General features: G+C 50.2%; 1 protein-coding gene across 1 annotated transcript in view; it reads left to right on the top strand.

The window, feature by feature from the left end:
* Nucleotides 1-568: 568 nt before the first annotated feature.
* Nucleotides 569-11,548, top strand: part of LOC124307031 (fibroblast growth factor 17-like) — a 98,648-nt gene continuing 87,668 nt past the window's right edge. Inside the window, exon 1 of the mRNA XM_046768322.1 lies at nt 569-817. Within this exon, the coding sequence (XP_046624278.1) occupies nt 804-817 (14 nt within the window). The 5' untranslated portion in view covers nt 569-803. The remainder of the gene's footprint in view (nt 818-11,548) is intronic.

The following is an 11,548-nucleotide window of genomic DNA, read 5'->3' as shown; positions in this document are numbered from 1 at the left end:
ACGAAGGAGGATGAAATGGAATATTATACCAGGGGCCAGTTGCTGTCGGGCAATTCTGTTTACATGTGCCAACTCAGTTATTTGGCACGTGGCCGCAGACCCGCTGCAGAGGCGAGCGGGGGACCCACGTGGACCGCTGGACTGTCGAGGCGTACGCACTGATCTCACGCACAAGAAACTCGGTGTCATTGCGAAGACCGGAGCACGCTCCGCGATTCGGTCAATTGGTCAATTGGTTTCTCACATCACTCGGGGATGAATCATCCCCGAAATTCAAAGTCCCCGCCGACGGTGACGTCGCGGCTCGTGGCGCGTGGCGTGGGCCGTAGTCTGAGGGTGGGGGGCGGAAAGGGGTGGAAAGAGGCAAGGGTAGTTTGGCGCCGGGCGTCGGTCGGTCGGTTGGTCGGTCGCGTGTGTGGGTGTTCGTTAGTTTCCGGGTTGTTCCGGATTCCGTGGGGGGCGTCGAGGACGCCGGGGGTGTCGGGGGCGGCAGGAGCGTCGACGGGCCGGCACGACACAGCGAGGCGTCGCGACGTCAGTAGAGCGCCGCGCTATCGACCACCGCCACGAGATACGAGCGTCCGAGTGACGGGACCACGAGAGACCACGAGACCCGCGCGAGACCACGAGGCCGGTTCACCTTGCGAAACGAATTTTTTAACGCCGACGTGTCCGGGTAGTTTTCGTGCCGTTTTCACCCTCCGTAATCGAGGAATCCCGCAGCCGGACCCTCCAGGAACTGACTTCGTCTCCCTTCACTGCCGGAGACCAATGACTGCCCATCCAGAGATCACGGGATACACATGTTCATTATAAGGTCAGTGCTGAAAAGCTTCGTTGAACGCATTCGTTCTTGACATCCTTCCCATTTTGACTTGTGCTGTTCGCCGATGGTTAAGATACTTTCGAAGTACCGCGGATCAGTTCCGGTTTCTGAGTGTTACGATATTGGGGCGAGCGGCAGGGATGTTCTTTTTAATCGGGAACAAAAAATATTAGGAGAAAAACAATTGTAAAAAGTGTAACACTTTTAGAGATAACTTTCATCCTCGCGCACCTACTAGAAGACGCCGGCGTCAGTTGTACGGCGTCGTTGGCCACTTGACACTTGCTTTTTGTCGCTTGAAGCCCGGCTCATCGGACAAGTGGACAACCGTAGGACGGCTCCGTCGACGACGCGCGGCAGGACAAATGCGGTTACGTCGCCGTCGTTGCGTCCTCGCGGAGGACCTCCTCCGCTTCGCTCGTCCTTTTTCCTCATCCGCCTCTTATTCTAATTCTTTTTCTCCTTGTTTCTTACTTCTCTCTCTTTCCCTCAGCTTCATCGCGAAAGCGCTGAATTTTTTCAACTCAGTACCGTGTCACCACCGTGGCTATAAATACGTCGAGTGTATTCACTCGAGATTTGCATTCCTTCGTTGAAAAATATTCAACCTCAAGAATGCTCCGGAATGCTTTTACGTAAGCAGTTGGGATGGGGAAAAATCGATCGATGTGTAAGCTTAGCTCTGCCCGCGCGGAAAAACAACCGTTTGATTACAGAGAAACAGCTGTAGGTATAATTCCTGCTCCTCCGATCTTTTGACGGGTGATTTATAAAACTGGACAATTGAGTGAACGGTTACACCATCCAAGATTGATCAGTGATCAGGGAGCTTGTTTTATAGAATCCATATCCTCGAACGGTGTAAGACTAATCTTACAATTTTTTCTATAGTTGATTCACGTTTCTTGTGAATTAAAGCTAGACGACAAATAAAATTTGAGAACGATAGGTAATCTCATTCTGGGTTCAAATCGGCGGTATTTAAAGCGTCGTAGCGCTTGACAACTCAATTCCATAGACGGTCCCATTAAATTCCAGCAGTTTGTCTGGAGCCGACAGAGTATAAATTTGGTGTGGAATCATTGACACGACGTTGAAGATATGAGCCAATTATTCATACACCACTGCATGTATATTCGGTGAAAATTTTGAATATTCATCAGGTTATATTTTCGTGCACATTTCGTAGCCCGCAATGGTGGGCGTCTCGCGTAAGAGCTACGCGCTAAGAAACATTTCAATCCATCATACTTTTCTCGGTACCTACATAAAACAAAAGCAGGTTGGTAGTCGTAGTAGGAAAATAAGACGGTAAAAATGCGTCACGAGACTTTGTCCTTCGGCTGAAAATAGGAGGAATTTTACGTCGGCATATTCGCGAGATGACAAGCGTAATAAATTTTCAAATTAATATACGACTCGAGTTGGGTTAAGTGAGCAGACGCAAACCGTGAATCTGGTGGGATTTGCTCCACCGATTTTTCATTCGTAAATCTTGAAAAAATGAAAACAGTTACACAATATTGCTATTGGAGGCTGTCAGAGTTAACGATAAAACGAATATTTAGCAAGGATTAAAGAGGTGCAGCCGCTGCTCCTTAAACTTGGTAAAAACGGAGTTGCTTTCGATGCATGGCAGGGAAATACTCGCGGGTTTTAAATCCCGCAATCCAACGAACCCTCCGCTTACCCCGGTTCATTGATCGGCGTAGGATAATCGTCGGTCGATCCGTGATTCCCCGTCACGTAGGCAGTCGTAAAAGAAGCCTGCTTCCGTGGTTCAGGAACGCTACCATCGTCGCATCGGCCGGGCCAGCGTGGTACCGACTCCTTGTAATGCACGGCAATTTGAGGGCCCATAATCCGGCGTATAATTCATGCAGACCTAGACTTGAAGCACCGTGAACGCAAACGCCGCCGGGCTACATCAGAGAATGACTTATCGGTCCCCTCGCTGTCGAAGCTGATCGCCACTCCACGAGCCGAGATAAATTCAAACGCGATAGAAAAGGAGTTGTGCTAATGGCATTGCGCTACCAGCTGCCTCCAGGGGTGAAACTTGCGGGAGGAGCAGCAAGCCGCCAGGTACGGGTAGCGACGCGGGAATCTTTTCACTTTTTTTGTCCAAACTGCCTTTCAGGAAACGCGGGAGATTTCGGAACGCTCCAGCGGCAACGGCAGCCGCGGGCCCGTCGGCGTTCGAATGACGTTAGAAAGTCTGGCTGCTCTCGGTGTTTACTTTAACACCTAGAGTCCGTGCAGGGTTATCCAAACCGCTGAAAACCTCCGCGAGAACTGAAGAGAGAGAAAAAGACAAGGGCGGGGGGGGGGGGGGGGTGACGGAGGGGGTGCGGAGCACCTGTAGAACTTGAGTGGAAAAGAAATCTTTTGTTCTTTGCTTCTTTGATGTTTCCATGGGTGCATCGTGACAGCGTGGATCCGACGCCGGGTAACCTACCTGTTAGACGGACCTGCCTTTTCCTCCCTCTTTCGCCCCTCGGCCCTAGAGATCTCACTTTAAAGGGATTAGCGCAATTTTTGGTATCCCATTTTCGAGCTTTCGGAATAATGAGAGGCTCCAGAATCACCTCGTCATCGTTGGACGTGAGAAACTAATGGTGATCGCAGCGTTACCTTCCTGTTCTCAAATTCTTCTCAAGCTCCTTCGAATTTTCGTAACCTTTCTACAACTGTGAAATACCGCGTTCAAGTCGGTTAACTGTTATTTTCAATTTGATACTTGCGATTAAACCGGGTTCAACGTGATCCGCAAAGAGGGGTGGAAGCTTTTCCTCTGCCGGTCCACGGACGTACAAATATCTACAAGTGCAATGCAACCCCTTGAAAGTTATCCCCCCACCACACCCTTTCGGTGAATCAGTCCGTCCATCCGTAAACGCATCCATGCAGACATATTTTATTGCCTCGAAGGTACCTTATACCCCCATGTCCCCATAGGTATTCGGTACGTCTAGGTATACCGGCGTATTTTCGCGGGTGGAATTCTTTTTGAAAATACTTAAAACTTGGGCGATTTGTCCTGACGGCGGGTCGAACTCGATAAAGTCGGTCCGTTCGGTTCGGATGGGTGGGGGGGTATCTATCGCTTTGGTAGAAGTGCCGGGCGAGTGGGAGTGTCGCATATTTTTCTGCCGGTAGAATCGAGTCGCCGCCGTACGCCGAAAGGAAAACTTGTCCGCATGTAGGAAAACTTTAATCACGTAAAATGCTTAAAGTTTATCCGAGCGTGGATCCCTCCTGATTGCCCGATTTATCGAGCACTGAACGCAACGCCGAACCGGGGTCACTGCACCTCCTTTTACTTCGTATTCTACTTTAACTCGAACTGCAAGGTACCCGTCTGCCTTTCAGCCCGCGATTGGTAAGCGAAAGGAACTTCGCGAACCGCAAACTTCTTCGAGGAATGCCAAAGGGCACCGAGGAATGTGCATTTTCGTTAATGTACCCTCTTCTTCTTCAACACGAACGACTCCGAGGAACGAATTAGAATGCAAATTGCGAGGCATTACAACGGACGCTAACAAGCTACAGGTGCATTTGGCACCTCAGACTCAGGCAACAATGTCGCCGAGGCTCGAGGCGGCAATCACTGTAGACGCTCCCCTCTTTGTGTGGAAATATCTGATAATCGGTTGATCATTACGCGGGCATTTGACCCCGGGGTTCGCAGCCATCGCCCGGAGCGACAGGGCTTTTAATGGTGCATTGAAACAGCGTCAAGTCTGCATTTCGAAAGGGGTTTTTGTCGATCGAGAATCACTTTTATCCCTGACAAAATATAATGGGGCGAACGTACAGCCGCCTGCGGAGTCTCGGGGTTTCCTGGACCCGGGTGCGGGCTCGTCAACATCTGGTACTAATTGTAAGTCGACAGCGGCACGTCCCTCGCGCTAAGCTCCTGTTTACACCCGGCTCACTAAGCCACTGTTCCAATTAAGGACAGAGCTTTATTCCGGCCCACCTCTTTCCATGGGTCCACGGTTCACTCTCTTTCGTTTACCCGGGAAATTTGTCACCCCCGGCTTTATTCGGCGCTCCGCTGCAGTGTTGTCGACGACGAAACTCGTTATTGTAATACTTTGTTCACCTTAAAATGGGTCAGTTTCCCTGAAAGGATAATCAGTTAATTGCCGCTGAGATGAGGGACTGCTAATTTTCCGCACCCTTTTCCCTGCGCCCGGGCTTCATAAATTTTCCAAGTTTATTTCCGCAGAAACTGCAGCAGGCGATTCCGGTTATTCGTGCTCTCTGTGGGAAATTCCCGATCCAATCTCGGCCAACGGCAGCCGCGGTGATCGTGCTTCGGGTAATTTTTGCCATCGCAACTACGCGCATATCTATCCGCCTAGCGAGTCGTTCCCGGTTGTAAAAACCCGGCTGGAGCCTGAGAGCCGGATGAAGGCGAGTAGACGTGAAGGAGAACCAAAAAGAGTCGGCGAGATTGTTATCATCACGAGTATGGGTATATAGTCCGGGGAACAGAGACAATGAAAACATCTCGGTAAATCAGAAGAGAAAGAGAGAGAGAGAGGGAGAGGGAGAAAGTTTTACGCGGAGGTAAAGAGGTAAGAATAAGAGGCAAGGAGATTAGTGCGGCTTACAAGGCATTACCGAAGAGGCACGCCGACGTCCTCGTCGCCACAGCAGCAGCAGCAGCATCATCCCCTCTCCCTGGATCTTGACTCGCCGAGATGAATCTCGCCCTCGTCTCCTCGTTCCGTCCTCCTTTCTCTCGAGCTTCTCAAGCACTGTCGAGCTCTTGGTAGGTAGCCACTCTCCAGGCTTAACCACCCGTGAAGCGACATAATATATCTCGGAAAGATGATTCGCTTGTTAGGTCTGAGGCACCTTTGCATTAATCCGTCTGGTACCAGACTCGGCGTCTGCCGAGTTTTATTTTCGCCAAACTTATCCCGGGCCACGGTGCGCCCGTCTCTAATTGGACCCGCGGTACCAGGGTTGACCGAAAATTACCCAGCTCGGTTCTAGGGGCGGTGTAAGAAGATCGCGCGCCACCCTGGACACGCTCCCGATGCTCCGAGCATTGACCCCGAACCGTGGAGGTGGTTGGAAAACAGCGCGTCTATGGGAGGAGAGACAACCGAGGTTAAAGCAAGCCCTCCGGAAGGATAGAGGATACTTTTACGACTTCTGCTGCCAATAATATAAATAAAGGAAAAAGTAGCGCGGCGTCTTTCGCGAGCCTACAATGCATCGCATTGTTTCGACAACTTGGCTACCGCAGTTAGCCATTTCGGTGGGAGGCCTATCCATGTTGTCTAGTATAAAATTGGCCGAGAATATGCCGTAGATCAAACTAAATGTACCGATACAAGTGCATCGATAGATTTATCCTAGCAACATAGCATCGAGTAATGGCCACTTCAAATGGTCCTCCGCTTCTCCATTGGCGTCCTTTTCTTCTCGCATCGTCACACAACCGGTTGTCACACTTCGAACTCTTCGAGGAAGAACTACGAGTTACGGAAAATGTTGTTTATGTCCTCACCTTTCCTTTTCTTTTTTATCTTCTTTTCGTGGAGTCGATGTCGCTTTGTGTCAGAGCCGTGGCTTGTCGCTGGAGAAGCACAACGACAGGCCATTATTCGAGTCAAACCCCTATTGCGAGTGTAAATTTTCAATCGTTGGAGGAAATGGAAAGCATTACCGCGCAGTCGATGCATCATAATTGAGTAAGCCCTTTTCTCGTAATAACCTTCCGTGCGTCAAAGCAACAGGAGTGTAAGTCCCTTTCTTACGCGTTTCGTACGCATATTTGACGATCGTAAAGTCCCAGTTGAACTTTCACAATATTCTTATAGATGTGGCAGGTGTCGCGGGTCGATTAAAAAACCACTCTTCAAACAAACCTATGGACCCCCTTCAATTATATCTTCGGGTTCTGACCCCGGGCCCCCCTCGAGGCGACCCTGGATCACCCTGGAACCGAACGCCTCGGAGTGGTGGACCGGTACCGCGTAGAACACGTGTGCGTATCGCATAGCGCCGGTCGCGAGGCTCACGTCCCCCGAGGGGCAATTCGGATCGTCGAGGCGTCGGGATGGGCTGCACTTGTCGCCGGGCTGATGCCAGCGATAGCGTCACTCGGCAGCGATTGATCGGTTCTCACTTATTCTCCCGATACTCGGTCCCCGTCTCCGGAGTGCAACTCACGGTCTCCGTTCCTCACGACGACGACGGCGACGACGACGCACCAATTTGACATACAAGAAGAGCGGTTCGGCAAAGAGACGGAGTCGTGCTTCGGCCTGGTGTTGGTAAATGGTGCCTAGTATGTGGATTGTGGGCTGGTTTGGCTGGTGCAGCCTGTTGGGCGAGACTCTCGAACCTGTCTCCTCGTTCATCTTTAACGATTTATACCGAGTTCTTCCGCAGTTATTCCGAGCGATAAATATTTCAGAGGATATATTTATTATTTTTTTTCATCTTGTATTTCTTATTTTACTTTTTCTTTATCACGCGTGTGTTTTGGTTCCTTGCGTATATCGGTTCTCACAATCATCTCCCATGACCGCGTCTCGTCGTTCCAGTGTAATTGATCGCGTGAGGTAATTAGGCGATTTCGACATTGTCAAATCGGGACGAGGGAGGGGCGCCACCTTTCCTCTTTAAGGCTTTTCCCAACTTCTATCCCACCTCGTCATATTCACTTCGGTATACATATTTCGAGCCAGGCTGACTGTGCCGTTCGTTGTAGGTATTTAACGATTTGAACCGAGTCATCCCGTGGCAGTAATTCTAACCAGTGAATAATTCAGTGGCTGACGTTAAAGCGAGAGATGGAAGTTCCCTCGTTGGGATATATTTTTTATGGTTCGGAATCAGCTCTCCTCCCTCTCTCCCGCCGTCGTGACTTGTCTATTAAATCCGGCATATACACATACGTATATATACAAGACATAATTGATCAACCTGCGAAGATCCGGAGCTGATTTCATGGGGCCGAGGCCGCGGCCGGCTACTCCTTTTACGTCTTTCTCTATTTTATTCCGCGTCCATCACCACGCCCTTGTTCGGGCTCGATATGGAACGAAGAGTATTACGAGTAAGACCACAACACAGGCCGTAAAAGCATCCCGGATGGTTTATGGCTGCCTAAGGCTAATTCTCAGCGTCGGTTACTGCCGCTATGCCGCTGTGATATTGTGCTGCACACGCAAGCTCTACGCCTTGCCCCGCTACAAAGGTACTCCAGGTTACGCTGCACCCTGGCGCCGGGCAGCTCGGGGTGCGAGTCCATTAATTCATCGTAAAAACGAGGCCAGCTGCCTTCGGGTCCCGGAGCTGGGAGGAATGAGAGACCATGAGCAATGACAACCGGCTCGCACCGAGCTCCGAGGCGCCAAATAATAAAATCATCCCGATGCGTTTTGATCGGTGACCGGTAGATAAAATACTTACCATAGGCGAGGTGAGGCTGCTGCGCGGACCCGACCAAACAACCGGCCAACTCTGCCCAGACGCACGTCGTCGCGGCCCTCGTAATCTGATTGAACTCGCTCGACGAAAGCTAATGAGCACAAACCGACGCATTCCGTTCTCACCTTTGCCGTACGATGCACCATCTCTGGTGCGTGTTACGCCTCCCGTGGCCCCTTCTCCTCGTCTACACCCTGACTAGAGCACAGGTGTCGGCCCTGCTTCGGGATCTAGATTCATGTTTCATTTCGCACGAGGTACCAGCATCGTGGAGAACGGATTGATCGCGGCTTCTCACCGTAATCGTCATTAACAGTTGTGGCTATTGGGAGGTTTTGGAAACAGCGAATTGTATCACAATGAATTTCAAGTTACGCGGAACGTGCTTATATATTCGTCAAATTGAAGTACTTGTTTGAGTGACTTCGAAACACTTGTTGTAAACTGCGCATCCGACTGCAAAAGTGGTTAATCGCTCGGAATGAAACCGTTTGGAAAAATATACGAAACAAATATTTGGACGACCTTGTTTTTGACGAGTAGACAATGATCCTTGCTACTACGATTTTCTAAAACGCGAATTATCGATTATCAAACATTATCGTACATTAACCGGCTGCACTTTTGGAATCCAATTAATTTGGAGAGCAGGTACCACTCGCATGGTGATTGTCCGAGTCTGGTCTTCTCCTCGGTGTACCGAAACAGAGCGGCAGCGTACGCACCTGGAGCTGTTCCGTGGGCGTGGAGCGTGGCTTGCAACACTAGATGGATGAAGCGACGCTCAAGTAGCGCGCGCATCATATCGTTGGGCGTCCGCGAACGAGTTCTAAATCGACGATTAATATCGAGCCACGGATAACGTGGCACGTATACGGTTTGAAGATATTGAGTAAAGGGAGAAGAACCGCTGCCGGAATGTCACTGCCATGCCGCGGCAGAGGTGTACACCCATATAAAACGTATAAAGTGGAGATGAGAAAAAAAAACAAGAAACGTAAATGAAAAAGGAGCGACAAGAAGTCGGGAAGAAAATTAATAAAAAATAACATAAATAGGAATATTCAAATTAATATCAATAATTATGTCCTCGGGTTTCGTAAGTCAGACGTGTGCTCGGTGTAGTGGGAACAAGTTTTCACCCGTGTGCTGCTGGCTGCTGTTGCTGCTGTTGCTGCTGCTTCGCCTCCGCGGACTCGAAAACTTACGATCACCTTGCGCATGATACACCAATACCGAGACACGAGGTGCACCACGGGCAAGACGGACGGAAACTCACCGACGCGTTTTCCCCGCGCGTATTTGTATACGTGTAGACGTATGTACAAGCTACTCACTCTCCGGCACTCGGTGGCCGGCTACCCGCGCACCGTTGTATTTTTAAATTTTCACGTCCGTGTCAACATCGTCTCCAAACATTCTCCGCGCGTTGCCCGCTCCTTTTCCTCGCAACGCGTGTCCTCGCCGCGTCCTGACACCCTCGCCGTCCCGCAACGGGGATGGCGAAAATTGTTTGCACAGACACTCTATGCCTGCTACGCAAATAGGCGACGCGGCGTCGCTCCTTCTTCGCCTGCCGAATCTCCTGCAAACCGGTCCTCCGTTCGGCTCTGCAGCGTCCGCAGCCTGACTACTGACCTCCTTCCAGGTTGAAACCACTTGTTATCGATTCCCCACTCGATCTCGCAAATTTAGACAAATGTTTGCACACCCCGGGTATGCGAAAACACCCGGACCCATCCTCCGCGAGTTCGATGTCCTCTCGGAACTTCGAAACTCGGACAATCCTCCCGCATACCCCCGCACCGAACGCGTCCACTTCCACGACAATGCCGTGGCTGGAACAAAGGTCCATCCTTCACCCTCTCCTGCCGAAACACCCTTCGATCGGGACTCGAGTCGTCTTCCCCTCACGTTAGCTCGTTTTCATGCCTAGTTCTTTGGGTTTCGAGGTGGCAACTCATTATGGTCGTAAAGGCCCTGGACATTTTTTTCGTCACTGCCTAGCGAGGATATCCTTTACATTTTCATTACTCTAGTTAAACGATGTACGACCGGTCGGGTCCAGAAGACAACCATACCGTTGAATTTCTTAAAACGGACAGAGTTGAGGATGTATCGGGTATACAGTCCGTTCAAAATATTTCTCGAACGAAAGAGTTACGAAATAAAGCTAATTGAACGAGTGTAGCTGAGGTCAATTAGTCGCGTTGAACTAGGTTTAAACCATACCTCTGAATATGGATAAATTGATTGAAAAAAAAACACTAATTTTCATGGAGAAGGCTTGTTGGAAATTTACGAACTTGGCCTCAACGAGCGGTACTCGACAGTGTAATTAGTCTCGGATTGTTGATTATGGAACTATTCGAATGAAAAATCACGTTTCCAATTGTTTGAAAAATTGATTGGGTAACTGAATCTTTAAACCTTTATTCCTTCATTCATCCGTTTCACTGCTTTTTTTAGTGGACTGTACGCATGATACGTCGTTAAAATGGGGCAAACTCATCGGGTTCCAGCCATTGACCAAACAAGACTTTTACTCGATCAGGCCGGCGGTTGAATTTGTTTTAAAAACACTTTCCCCATTCTGATAAACGAGACGATGAGACTGCAGCGACGCATCCGCGGTTGTCTTGAGCTGCTGCTCGTAAACAAGCGGCCTTCGGTGATAATGCGACACGGAATCGTAGACATGAGAAAGTTACGGGAGCGGTTTATCTTTCGAAAAGGGTTTCGAGATCGAGTTAGAACAAAATCGGAGGCCTCCGCAACCGAATTATATGCTCGTTCCACGGGAGAAACTGTGAAAATATCACGAGGGGCAACGAATTCGGCGAAATTTTTGCTCGCAGGTAACGAGCGACGTGCCGAGACAACGGGAATCGCAGTTCTCCTCCTCGATGGTGTTAAATTTCATCCGAAAGAAGGAGGACGAGGGTCGCCCACGAAGCGCACGGGGTGAGCTTGTCATATCCTCCGGTTTTCGCCCGCACCCTCCTCCCCGGTGCAGCTCGAGTAATGGATATCGCCCGGTATCGGGTTACAGGAGCGCGCTTGTGCCGGGACAGGACTACCGAATCCCGAATCCGTGTCTCGACGCCCAGGACGAAGCCGAGGAGGCGGCGTTCCTCCGGGTGTCGAGGATCGCTTAATCGCGCAAACCGATCTGCGCCGCGTCTCGACCTCTTTCGCCGACCTCGCGTGACCCCGCAACAAACCTCGAGACTGTAATCGCTCCTAATTTTTACCCGCGAT

This window comes from Neodiprion virginianus, chromosome 6, assembly GCF_021901495.1.
Source record: "Neodiprion virginianus isolate iyNeoVirg1 chromosome 6, iyNeoVirg1.1, whole genome shotgun sequence".
NCBI classification, from domain to species: Eukaryota; Metazoa; Arthropoda; class Insecta; order Hymenoptera; family Diprionidae; genus Neodiprion; species Neodiprion virginianus.
The sequence above is the reverse complement of the archived record's forward strand: the minus strand, read 5'-3'. Positions and strand labels throughout refer to the sequence as shown.